The sequence below is a fragment of the Mastomys coucha genome, unplaced genomic scaffold (assembly GCF_008632895.1).
Source record: "Mastomys coucha isolate ucsf_1 unplaced genomic scaffold, UCSF_Mcou_1 pScaffold7, whole genome shotgun sequence".
Lineage (NCBI taxonomy): Eukaryota > Metazoa > Chordata > Mammalia > Rodentia > Muridae > Mastomys > Mastomys coucha.
In genome coordinates this window covers 3,083,896-3,097,498 of record NW_022196913.1, presented here as the reverse complement: position 1 = coordinate 3,097,498, position 13,603 = coordinate 3,083,896, and the positions used below count along the sequence as shown (strand labels likewise).

The 13,603-nt window shown below is 37.2% G+C and overlaps 1 protein-coding gene across 5 annotated transcripts in view; it reads right to left on the bottom strand.

Moving 5' to 3' along the window:
* The window catches only part of Upf2 (UPF2 regulator of nonsense mediated mRNA decay), a 99,053-nt gene that overhangs the window by 61,118 nt on the left and 24,332 nt on the right, over positions 1-13,603 (bottom strand). For all 5 annotated transcript variants that reach the window (XM_031359516.1, XM_031359515.1, XM_031359513.1 and 2 more), the window contains exons 6-8: positions 12,869-13,018; positions 9,521-9,624; positions 5,440-5,525 (exon numbers count right to left, since the gene is read on the bottom strand). In XM_031359516.1, coding sequence (XP_031215376.1) covers positions 5,440-5,525; positions 9,521-9,624; positions 12,869-13,018 — 340 coding nt within the window. The remainder of the gene's footprint in view (positions 1-5,439; positions 5,526-9,520; positions 9,625-12,868; positions 13,019-13,603) is intronic.

Here is a 13,603-nt window from a genome sequence, read left to right as displayed (position 1 = left end):
AAAGAAATGTAGACAATTAAATTGGGAGGGGGTTTGTAAGAGAACAACAAAGAGTGAGACTGAATGCTCAAGCATTTTTTTTTTTTCTTTTTTGGTTTTTTGAGACAGGGTTTCTCTGTATAGCCCTGGCTGTCCTGGAACTCACTCAGTAGACCAGGCTGACCTCAAACTCAGAAATCCGCCTGCCTCTGCCTCCCAAGTGCTGAGATTAAAGGCGTGCGCCACTGCCGCCTGGCTTCGTTTGTAACTATTGTATCAAGTTACCACAGTAAGCTCCAAGATTTTAAGCTCTACTAAATACAAAACAAAACAAAAAAATGAACAAAAATATTTATGTTCATTTAAGAAAATACTAGTAGTGGTGTATTATTTTGAAATATACAGTTAATATGTTTGGAGTTACTTAAAATTTATATTGAGAAAAACATGTATTTTCAGTATTGCCATAGACAAGCATCTATATAAGACTGTTAAATTGAATACTGTTTTATATCAAACAACTTTTATAATACTCATTTTTATTGTTATAATATTTTAAAAATTTTAAAGAATATGACAAAAAAAGGTATTGTAGGTATTGAAGGGGGGTCTCTGGGAGGAATTGAGGTACAAAAGGAAAACAAGAATGTGATTTAATTCTATTTACTTAAAATATGTTTTTAAATGTTAAAACATTTAGATAAATTGAAATCATGTAACTTTTCTCATCATAATGCAATAAAAAAAAGGGAAAAGAAGGATAAAAGTCATTAAGAGTTCAGCATTTTCCTCAACGAAATATACACACTGGAAAACAGCTAAGCTCACTACCAAGATCTACATATAATCTACAGATTTATATACTTATAGTTAGTAAGTAACTAGTAAAGGACCTATTGTTACTAGTTTCGCTAGCATACCTTTAGCCTGGTTATGTTAGATGAAAGGGATCCCAGCCACGGTAAGGAATAGACATTCTCTAAGACTTCATCTCCTTGGGGAGGATGATGAACAAAGTGTCACAGAAAGGAGAAGGAGCCTTTTAGGACAGGAGGCTGAAGAAGAGATATATGCATGGATGGCTAAGGAAGCCAGGATTCTAAACAGATGATAAAAACAAGTTTCTTGCTTTTTCTCTTAAGTGAGTTCAAGCCTGCATTATATGGTCCAGACAGTTCAAAGAGTAACTTTTTACCCCCAATACTTCTTTCTCAGCCCCAAATAGTCTAACCATCTATACTAAATCCTACTCACTTGTGTTCCTTCCCTCTCCCTTTCTGTTTCAGTTTTTCTTTCTGTTCCTGTCTCTCTCACATGCACACACCTTTTAAAGGGTATCTCTCTTATTCAAGAAATAATAAAAGTTTCCAAATGAATGAATGGCAATGAGGAAACTGAGCCCCGAATGACAGGAGAAAGATGGGTGCTTTCAATTCTAGCATTGCCAGGAACCAAACCATCTTCTTCAGAGGCAAGTCAATTTGTTCAATTATCATATAGACTTTCTAGAAAATACTAAGTCACCACATGTCAAAACTACAAAATATCTAGATCCACACTCAAAGGCCAAAACACATATAAAGTAACAGAATGAAATAACCTCAAAGATAGAAATGAATTTTTTAAAAAGCCAAAAATTGTAATAGTAAGGCAGTAGAGTTAATGACAGATCTAAGAGCTAGGGAAGCTTTGACAGGAAAAAGACCAAAACTAATAAACCACGAGCTAATATAATCAAGAAGACAAAAAGGAAGTACAAATATAGCTTTGTCAAACACAGGAAAAGGCTAGAAAGCCTGAAAAGGTTAGATGTGGTATATTCGTAAAGAGAAACACTGAAGCCTTCTAAAAATGAACACGGGAAAGCTTTTTATACTGAGAAGAAAGATATACATAAGAGGTTCCAAGAACCTACATTTCTTTTTCTTGTATATGCAAAAGAAACCTGAGGATACATGTAAGAATTACGACAGTGGTTTTCCACTAGTAGACATTGGGTAGAAGGGAGACAAAGGATACTTTCTTACTAAAATACATTTGGCACTTCATGTTTTGAGAATATAACTTATTTTTTATAATAGCATATAAAAAAACTAATTCAAATATTTTTAAACAAAGCATTTTGTTTTGTTTCATTCTGAGACAGGATTTTGCTCTGTAAACGAAGGTGGTCTTAAGCTTACTGTATAGCTGAGGTTAGCCTCAAACTTGGAGCAAGCCTTCTATCTCAGCCTCTCAAGTTCTAGGCTTATAGGCATATATGCTACAAAACCCAGCTATGTACAGTTCAAAATCCACCTTTTTTTGACACATGTTCTACTATGTTCATAGCAGCCTTATTTATTTATTTAAAGATTTATTTTTATTTATTTTATGTGTATGAGTACACTGTAGCTTTACAGATGGCCGTGAGCTATCATGTGTGTGGCTGCTGTTGATCTCAGTACCTCTGCCAGCCCTGCTGTCTTCAGACGTACCAGAAGAGGCCGTCAGATCTCATTATGGGTGGTTGTAAGCCACCATGTGGTTGCTGGGACCCAAACTCAAGACCTTCGGGAGAGCAGTCAGTTCTCTTACCCGTTGAGCCATCTCGTCAGCCCTCAAAAACAGTCTGGTAACAATGCAGATAGCGGATCAACAACTGGAACATAATGAGCCTAATTTCTTCCATGAAGACAGGCCAGAAGGACCCTGAAGAGCACTACATTTACACAAGGGAGATAGGAGCAGCTGTGCAGCAAGACAGCTCCAGTACTGAGGCTTACAAGGTAAGCCATTCCCAATAAAAGACAAAGGAATCCCATATGGTAGAAAGAACTCCATCCCCAGGGGTGCAGAAAACAGAATATTTAGCAGGTTACTCTACAGAAGTCACTCTATACATACCAGGATTTTATAAGATTAAATCTAAAAACAAACACAAACTGCATAAAAAGGGGCATTAAAACTAAACATGTCACACAAATTTATCAACTTCTGATGTCAGGCATTGTGTTAAGTGCTAGAGATAAAGTAGTACATATGCCTCAACAGCTTACAGTATATAAAACAGTATCCTCCATATACAGGCAGGAATCCAAGAGAGGACCTATATAGTAGAAGGAGAAAACCAACTCCTCAGTTGTCTGCTGATAGCAAAATGGGCACTGTACCAAGCCCATGAATATACACATGTACAGCCAAACACAAAACAGATCAGTAATATGAAATTATATATGCATATAGATTTTTAAAGCAATCTAAGACATTGGGGGAAAACAGTTGAATTTTCATCAATTCAAGGTGTGTGTATATATATATATATATATATATATATATACATATATATATATATATGTATAATATATATTCATTTGTATCAAACAGAACCTCAAGTAAAGCCTTAATATTTGACATGTTTCTCTTACCTGTACATAAATAATAGTACAAAGTTAGTAGCAGCTTAGATTTGATAAAAGTAAGATTTCAAATGTTATGGCCATAGACAACATAAAGTCATCTTTCTAAATTATGTTTATTATTAATTATTATCTCACTGTATTAGTATACCTTCTCTTTCCACCTATTAAAAAGGAAAATAAAATGCTCATATTAACACTGTTGAGAAAGATTTTAAAGAGTGGCTGGAGAGATAGCTCAGAGGCTAACAGCAATGGTTAAGGACCTGGGTTCGATTCCTTCCACCCATCTAAGGCAGCTCAGCACTATGTGTAACTCCAGTTCCAAGAGAGCCACTACCCTCTTCTGGCCCAGACAGGCAGCAGATGCACAAAGAGTACAGCTATATATGCCATCAAAACACTCATAACCCATAATAAAGATGGAAATTTGGTTTCACTGAGAAAATTTTAGCAGTACTACAGTAGCTCCGCTCTACGTCTCAATGGACTAGAAAGTCTTCAGTAAAATCCTCAAACTCCTTATCTGTGGAGGCAGGAACCAACCTTAGCCCTGGAACTATCAGAGCAGTTAACGTATTTCCCTTTCTTTCAGTCATTTATTTTATCCTATTTAACGTGCATGATGAGTATTTTGAGCACACGTATGCTCATGTACCACATGCATACCTAGTGCCCACCAATGTCATGGCACAATAGAGCACCACATTAAACCCACTGAAACTGGAGTTACAGACAGTTACAAGATACCATCCATGTACATGATGGGAATCAAACCTGGGTCCTCCTATGGAGAACAAGTCCTTATACCCACTGAATCATCTCAAGGCCCAACAAACTTGGTAACTTTTTATTGAGCAGGAATGAGCAGGCGCAGTGGCCATGCTCATAATCTTACTGTTGAGAAGTTTAAAGCAGGAAAAACCCAACGTTGGGCCAGACTGGGTTATATAGAGTTCCAAAGCCAGCCTCAATATTTAAGATCTTGTTTCATAAGAAGATGTTTTTTTTTTTTTTAAAACAAGATAAAGATCTTGTTTCAAAAAAAAGAATAACCCAATAACAGAAATGGACTTCCTTCAAGATCTAGGTGAAAGTCTGAATAGTTCTTAAAGATACAGGTAGAGATTTTCAATTAGAATAACAGAGCATCAAGATTCTCTCTGTGTTATATAACTGAGTATCGTGAGTTACTAACAACACCATTATTAATGTAGCTTTCAATTTTACTGAATGATATCTCTTCTCTAACATTATAGCTCAAACAATTTGAAAATTTTCATTTAAGCAAGTTTATTATTTCAGGGTTTTCTGTTGTTTTGTTTGTTTGTTGAGCTGGGCTCTCTCCACATAGCCCTGGCTATCCTGGATACTATTACATAGACCAAGCTGGCTACCAACTGAACGACATGCTTCTCCCTCCTCACAGACTCACAACTTGACTCAGCCTGGGGTGCCGAGGTTAAAGATGTGTCTCACCACACTTGGCTGTTCTCTTTTCTTTTCTTTTCTTTCTTTTTTTTTCTTTTTTTGCTTTGTTTTGTTTCATTTTATTTTTACTTTTTGAGAAAGGATCTCATTGTGTAGCCCTGACTGGTCTGGAGCTCGCTATATAGACCAGGCTAGTCTTAACTCATAGAGAGTGAGTGAAATGTCAGTCTGCCTCGGCCTGAGTGTGCTCAGATTACAGGCCTATGTCGCCGATCCCAGCCTGTGTGGTTTTCTGAAGTAAGAGTCTCACTGCACAGAGAGCCTAGGCTGCCTTCAAATGCTTCCTCCACCTGTTTCAGCCTCCTCTCAGGGCTGGGATTACAGCATGGAGCACCATACAGCAAGTCCAGTTATTTTTATTATTAAATATTTTATCTTCAAATAGCATGTAAATACTAGAAGAAATACTTCCATCAGAACAAAACAAGACAAAAATTAATAAGGTCCTAGAAAATATGCTAATAGTAATTCCTGTTGAGCTATAAAACTAAGTCAAGTGATCATTTTAAAGAAATAACTCAGAATATTAATCTTATATTACTACAAACAGATTACTATTCCAAATACTGACCTTTGCCTAGGAACTATAAAGAGTGCCCGAACCAACTTCTTCCTGTTTGCCTTTGTGTTCATGTTCATGCAAAAATCCATGGCTGCCTAGAAGGAAAAAAAACAAACATTTTTTTTCCTTAAAAAAGAAAAAATCCTCAACTTAACTACTAAAAGTAGCTCATGTTTTAACTCTCCTTAAACACCCCAAACAGTTTTAAGACACTAGTATTATAAACAATAAGCACATCCCAAACTACATTAGGTCTACAAGTCCTTTCTCTATATAAGTCAAAAATACATTTCTACTTATTAAAAAATGCAACTCTTGTGTTGAGAACAGAACTTAAAAAGAGTTTCCAAACCTACCATGAGTATTTGGCAAGTAACTTTAAATACATTCTACATCTAAAACAAGTAAGTAAGTGCTAGGATAAGGAGTCTGTGCTACAATCCAGTGGCAGAATGCCTGCTTAGTATGTGTGAGGCCCTGGGTCACATCACAAATACTTAGACCACTAGTTCTAATAAGGACAACCAAATCACAGTATTTAGGAACTAAAATGTAACGAGTATTTCATCAAAGTCTTAGATCTAATAAAAACATAAAAAAAAAAAAAGAAAATATTTACACTCTAGAAAGTTTGTGGAAAACAGAAACATTAGTTATCTGATACAATTGTCGTTCCAGAAATCTCCCAGAATATGCAAATTTACAAGTGCTCAAATTGTTTATGTAAAATAGCAGTTTTTGCATGTAACTTAGGCACATCTTCCCATATACTTTAAGTCATCTCTAGATTCCTGACAGTAACACAATAGTTTATAATTTATGCATGCTTTATAAATAGGTATAAGTAATAATGATGACCTAAACAAAAAGTATGTGCATGTTCAGAACAGATTAGTTTCCTCCCAAAAAATATTTACTATCTGTAGTTGATGGAATCCACAGAGGTGGAACCAGCAAATATGGAGGGACTCCTGTACTTACCTTGCATTATCTAAATGAATTTCAAAAATAGACAAGGCAATAACTGTTTGTGAGTACCTCTGTCTGTCCTGGAACTCATCCTGCAGACCAGGCTGGCATCGAATGCTGCCTGCCTCTGCCTCCGGAGTACATGGTGATTAAAGGTCTAGATAAGACTGTCCTTACCATAATTATCAAAGGCCATTTGGACACACACAGAAATCTGAGTAAAAGTGTTCTACATAGGGGTTGGCAAGATAAGCCAGAAGGATAAGGCACTTTCTACTAAGCTTGACACCCTGAGTTTAATCCCCTAGACCTAATTGACATTAGGAGTTCAGTTATCCTCTGAACTCCCTCAAACAGTGCTCTAGAATGTTCCTCTACACAATTAATAAATATAATGAAAATGTTTATAATATTCTACGTATCAGAAGCTAAATATGGAATGTCAATATAGTATACACAGGGCTTATGTAAAATGAATAAAAACACTTGCACAGAAAAATGACCAGAATTAATATATTTGAGAGTATTTTTTAAAAATCAAGAATCTGGGCATGGTGGCACACATGTGCACTCAAGACACGGAGCAGAGTAGTAAATTCCGGGCAGTCAGTGTCTGCCACAAAAGGATAAGGCTGGTCATATGTGTTTGTGGCATGACAACACATTAAGCAGCTTTTTAAGAACTTGTTTCAAATGCTCAAGTAAATCAAATAAAGCTCAATCATCACTGTTTTACTTTGAACAAACTTTTCTGATCTTCAAATTCATGAGGGAAAATGAATGGCATCACTTATAGAAGTCACTTAAGAGAAAACTTTGGGGTAAATTTGATATACATACATATATATATATATATATGTATACATATAATTATAAACTATGAGAGAAACTAAAATGTCAAAAGTGAATTGCATATGAGTCAATATAAACAAAAGTAAATTGCCTCCTTTGAAGGAGAGCATGTATGAACCGAGGACGCTCACAGTGCATTTGACTGGACAGTGAGTATAACCCACATCTAGTGACTGCATATTTTTCCATCAGCAGATTTCAGAACAATAACACAATAATTAGAGAACACAAATGTGCCTAACTACTTAAAGATGGCTCAGCAATTAAGAGCACTGGCTCCTTTCAGATGACCTGGGTTCAATTAGCATAAGGAGACTTTCTGACTGAGAGAAGAACTGATTTATGTCAGGGAGGTGACTCAGTGGTACAGTACTTGCCTAGCATATACAAGGTTCTGGGTTCAAAACCCAACACCAGGAAAAAAAATCTTCTCAGTGATCACAATTCTCTTTTTCTTTTGGGCCAGGGTTTTACTAGATTGTAATACACATACCACCCAGACCATTTTTACATTCTCAGTCCTACCTCCATCTCGAGTGACAGAATTACACCATCACACATGGAAGCTACTCTATCAGTCAGCACTGCATGGCCATCACTCGTGGAAGCTACTCTATCAGTCAGTACTGCATGGCCCTTTACATGATTCTTAGCAATGTACACAGGTAACAAATAACAGTTTACAACCATGCATAACTTATAAATATACACATGATATTCTTATATTCTACCATTTAAAATCATAGAAATCTTTCATGAAATATCATCATGAATAAAATTTCTTCAAAAAAGAACTAGGGAACTGTCAAGCTTTAGAAACTCTAATAAGACCACTGGCAATAAATATTTTTAGCTGTTTTTCTTGAAGTAACAAACATAATTTGTCAACTGCTAAATAAGTGGATATGCTAATAGAATGGCAGTCAACGATGAAAGCAACTTGTAGAGCCTGAAACTCTATCAAACCAGTAATTTCCTTGAGACAGAAGTGCTTTACATAAATCCCCACTCTGTCAGATTAAAAGGATATATACACATTAACCGTTTATCTTACATATCACCTTGACATACCTGGAAAAATGCTTCAAATGAGGCTTTGCTTCCATCAAACTGACCTATGGGCACAACTGTGAGGCATCTTCTTGATCCCTACACCCCATCATCCTTAAGCAGTTGGGCATGAGCTCAGGAGCAAGACAATACTGGCTTCTGCGTCAAGTTCCTGCAGTGTTTCAGTACCTGCCCTAACTTCCCTCAAGGATGGCTAATAGCTTTCAGGATGAAAAAGAATTTTTTTCTCCCAAGTAACTTTTTGGTGAGTGTTTACTACAGCAACAGAGAAGCAAACTAGAATCCTGCGCGTCCACAGACAATGGCTGCAAATTCCAGACAAGCGTCAGTTTACACAGCAAGTGCCATGGCAGCATGGGCTAAAGAAACACCAAGGCCCTATCTTACGAAGCAAAATAAAAATCTAACGATAAAAAAGGAAAAACATATATGGATGTATAACTGAAATACAATAAAATCACTTATTTTTGCAGAGTTAGCAAGGATATTACATAAAGTTAACATTTTAAAAATTATAATAGGCAAAAAGAATAAAATGGTGCTAATGCTTTCATTCACATATAATGCTAGCAACATTCCTCACTACCATCTTTGCAAATACCAAGGCTGAGCACTCTGATAATTATGAAGTTATTATCATGCCTTAGGTATCACTGGGAATCTACACAGCACTCATCTAGAAGAAACTCTCATCTAACTCCACATGAAGGCTGCTGTATGACGGGGAGGTATCAGGCCAACAGGAATCTGGAGCTATACTTCCAAACAAAGAATGTACAACTAGCTCTAATTGTATTTGTATTTACTCTGGATTCTCACAAAAGACTCCTTCTGAAAAAAATGGTTCACTGTATGGTTTGCAAAAGCCTGGAAAAAACACTGATATTCAACACTTCAAGACTTGTCAAGGTCTATGCGCTTTTCTAAAATTATATAAGAATAAGAATACCTTGTCAAAGAGCTATAGGCAGCTAAGGGATGCCGAGAGCAGAAGCAATCCTCCTCCAGGAAGGAGCCCCTAACTTTCTGTATGCACACACATATATATATAATAGTAGCAACTAAAGAGAAGGCCAGGAACTTGAGAGCATAAGAGATGACAACATAAGAGGAGTTGGAGAAAGGGAGGAGTTATGTAATTTTAATAAAAAAGATCAAATTTAATTAAACAAAAATTAACTTAAAAAAAAAAGGGTACCTTGTCAATCAGGTCTCGGTTGACACAGTTGGGCAGCTGCTGGAGGAAAGCATCTACTATGAGTTTGAGATGAGATCCAGTGCTGGCTTCTTCATCTTCTTGTTCTAATACGAAATCAGTTTTTGGGTAGGTTAAACAAAAAAATAAAGACTATAAGAACAAGCATCCAACTATTAAGTGAGCTGCGAAATGAACCACCTAGAGGATATGCATGTGGTATAAGCACATGTGTGTATGCAGATGTGTACGCCTGTGCAAAGGCCAGAGCAGGTGGAGGCGAGAGTGTCCAGTTTCTTCCTGAACCTGGAACTCATGTCTTTTGGCTAGGCTGACATCAGCTGGTGCCAATGATCTGCCTATCTCTGATGAAGCAATGTTCACCTTGTTATATAAGTCCTGGGCCCAAGCCAGGCAGTGCTGGCACACACCTTTAATTCCAGCACTTGGGAGGCAGAGGCAGGTAGATTCTGAGTTTGAGGCCAGCCTGGTCTACAAAGTGAGCTCCAGGACAGCCAGGGCTACACAGAGAAACCCTGCCTCGAGAAACCAAAGGAAAAAGGTCCTGGGACCAAAACTTTGGTCCTTACAGTTATACAGCAAATGCTTTCTACCACTGAGTCTTATCTCCAGCAAGAAAACATATTTTGTAAGGTATTTCTAAAAGCCTGGGCTATTGGAGACATGCCTAAGATCATAATACCAAATCACTATAATAGTTCATATACTAGCTATAAATAAACTTTTACCCTTAAACATCCACACACAATAAATAAAAAGTAAAGAAAATCTACTCATAAAATGCATACAGAAAATCTAGTGTTTTTATCTGCCCGACATTTATTTCCTCATGTTCTGGAATTAATAGCACTGCCAACTCTTTTCTTTGAAGAACTAAGCCTCCTCATTCTGTCTCACCTTGAGGGCAGTCCCTGCCAAAGCACAGCACACTATCATGTGCTGGACCACATAGCAGAGCAGAGAACCAAAGTCCTTCTATGATATTTGTACACAGGCAGTGAAAGAAAATTCTGTTCTTTTAATATCATTAACTTGTACGATTTAGATCTAGAGAATTCACTAGCCATGTCCATCCCCTTCCTTACTGATAGAGAAAACTCACTATATAAAAAAATGAAGTAAACAGAGAAAATACATACTAAAAGAAAGTATCCTTCTAATTAAAAATCCTCACAAGGGATGGAAAGATGGCTCAGCAGTTAGCACTCATTGCTCTTCTAGAGAACAGGAACTCAGTTTCCAGAAGGCACATTAAAGAGCCCACGACCACCTGGAACTCCAGCTCTAGAGAACCCAACACCCTTTTCTGGCCCCTGTAGGCACCTGTACTTATGCAGAGAGTGCATGCACATGGATACATACATGTAGAAATAAACTCTTTAAAAGAAAAAAGAGGGCTGGAGAGATGGCTCAGGGGTTAAGAGCACTGGCTGTTCTTCCAGGGGTCCTGAGTTCAATTCCCAGCAACCACATGGTGGCTCACAACCATCTGTAATAAGATCTGATGCCCTCTTCTGGTGTATCTGAAGAGAGCGACTGTGTACTCACATACAAAAAAATGAATAAAACTTTAAAAAAAAAAAAGAAAGAAAGAAAAAAGAATCCCAACAAACTCAAAAGTTGCTGGAGATGTAGGCTCATTGGTATAGCACTTGCCTGGCCTTAGATTTCATTCCTCCATACTGCAAAATTAAGATTTTAAAAATAAACTAAAAAGAAAATATTTAGAAAATAATAAATGTATTTCTTATTACTAAATAGAAAATAACTCGGTTTAAAAGACAGATAGTATTAACACTGACACAATTTAATTCTAATCATTTCTTTTTTTTTTAAAGATTTATTTGTTATTATATGTAAGTATACTGTTGCTGTCTTCAGACACACCAGAGGAGGGCGTCAGATTTCATTATGGGTGGTTGTGAGCCACCATGTGGTTGCTGGGATTTGAACTCCGGACCTTTGGAAGAGCAGTCAGTGCTCTTACCCACTGAGCCATCTCGCCAGCCCTCTAATCATTTCTAACGCAACAATTTTAGAGTAGCTGTCAAACACACTTATGGCAAGTGTCATAACGACAGTTAAAGAGACTTAAAATATTCAAGGCTGAAGAGACAACTCAGTGTGGGTTAGGGACTTGTGATACAGTTTAACTCCTCAGAAACCTATGTGAGGCCAGGCGCTGCAGCACCCACCTGTCATCTCACTGTTCCTATGGGAGGAGAAGATAGGAGAATCTCCACAATCACAGGCCAGGCAGCATAGAACAAAAACCAGGCCCTGTCACAAAGGTGGTGGACAGCAGGCACTGAGAGTCCCAGTTGTCACCTGATTTCCATATACATGCCAACACACACACACACAAATTAAAATATTCAGGACAATGCAAGTGACTTGTTAGGAAAATATTAAAAAAATATTTAAACATATTCATAATTAAAATATGTGTAATAAATGAGTAATGGTCATAAGAATTCTAGAATTTTGGTTTCTTTTAAAAAGCACAGAAATATTGTATGTTTTTGTTTTAATCCCAGGTGTGGGCATATGGGGCTACTTTGGACTGTCCACAGTAGCTGACTATGATTTGCCTCATGCCAGCAAAGGCATGGTTTTGTCGCTGTAGATAATTTCTGCAACTGTGTGACATTTGAAATTCCAGGAACTTTTCAGAGGGTATATAAATGCTACAGCCCCATAGGCTGGTTGGTAGCTGGTGGTCATTAGGGGTTGGTTGCTATTTGTTAGTAGTTGTGATCAAAAAAGAAAGAAATTAGGTTTGGGGGTCTCTCAGTCTCCACCCCTCTCCAATCCAGTGCGAGTGAAACTAGGAATGGAAGGGGATTAAAGGGTGGGAAAAAGAAGATCCCAAGAAGTAGCAAAGTCCAACTACAACTAGTAAAGCTAAAAGTCACATATTATTAAGTAACATCCTATTCTAAATCAAACTCTACATAGTGACTGAATAAAGACAAAGAAAAATAAATATTTACAACATCCAAATTGGGACTGGAGAGATGGCTCAGTAGTTAAGAATTCTTGTTACTCTTGCAGAAGTCCCGGGTTGGCTCCCACCATCTACATGGCTTAGAACCATCCCAGGCTCCAATTCCAGGGAATCTGACACCCTCTTCTGAATTCCATGGGCACTAGGAACACACATGGTTCACACACACACACACACATACACACACACAAAGGTGAAACAATCATACACATAAAATAGAATAAAAACATCAAGAAAACAGAGAATATAAAAGATACATATTTTAAGGCAAGAGGTGTGTGTAAAAAAAATAACAAATAAAAACTGATGACATAGCCCTTTACCTTGTTCATCAAGAAGTTTCTTTGTAAGGTCTTCAGCTTCATCTCCACCTTCTAACTCCAATGTATCATCATTAATTTCTAAATTCTCCAACTCAAGTTCCAAATCATCAGGACTGGGTGCCTCCTTATTATCCTTTGGTTCTTTTGCCTCTGTTTAAAAACAAAGGATAAGAAAAGTATATAATGGGGGCTGGAGAGAATGGCTCAGTGGGTTAAGAGCACTGACTGCCCTTCTGAAGATCATGAGTTCAAATCCCAGCAACCACACAGTGGCTCACAATCATCCGTAATGAGATCAGATGCCCTCTTCTGGTGTGTCTTAAAACAGAAAAGTATAATGGCAGAATATCTGTCTAGCATGCAGGGGACCGTGGGCTCAATGTAGCAACAATAATCAAAATACATATAAACAAACAACTTCTATATAACTTCTCTTAACTTTTTAATCCTGATACAAAAAGTAAAATTAGAGAAAGATTGATAAGTCTATATAATTTGGATTAAAATCCTAGGTATGTGTCTGGCAAATCTGAATGAAAACTTTAAAAATGTTGAGACTTTTAAAACAAATTGAGCTTTTCGACAACCCAACTTCTACAGTTCTCTATATCATTTGTTCACTGGAGAGAGGAAAGAAGAAAAAATGAAGGAAGGTAAAAAGGGCCAGGCAGTGGTGGCACACGCCTTTAATCCCAGCACTTGGGAGGCAGAGGCAGGCGGATTTCTGAGTTCAAG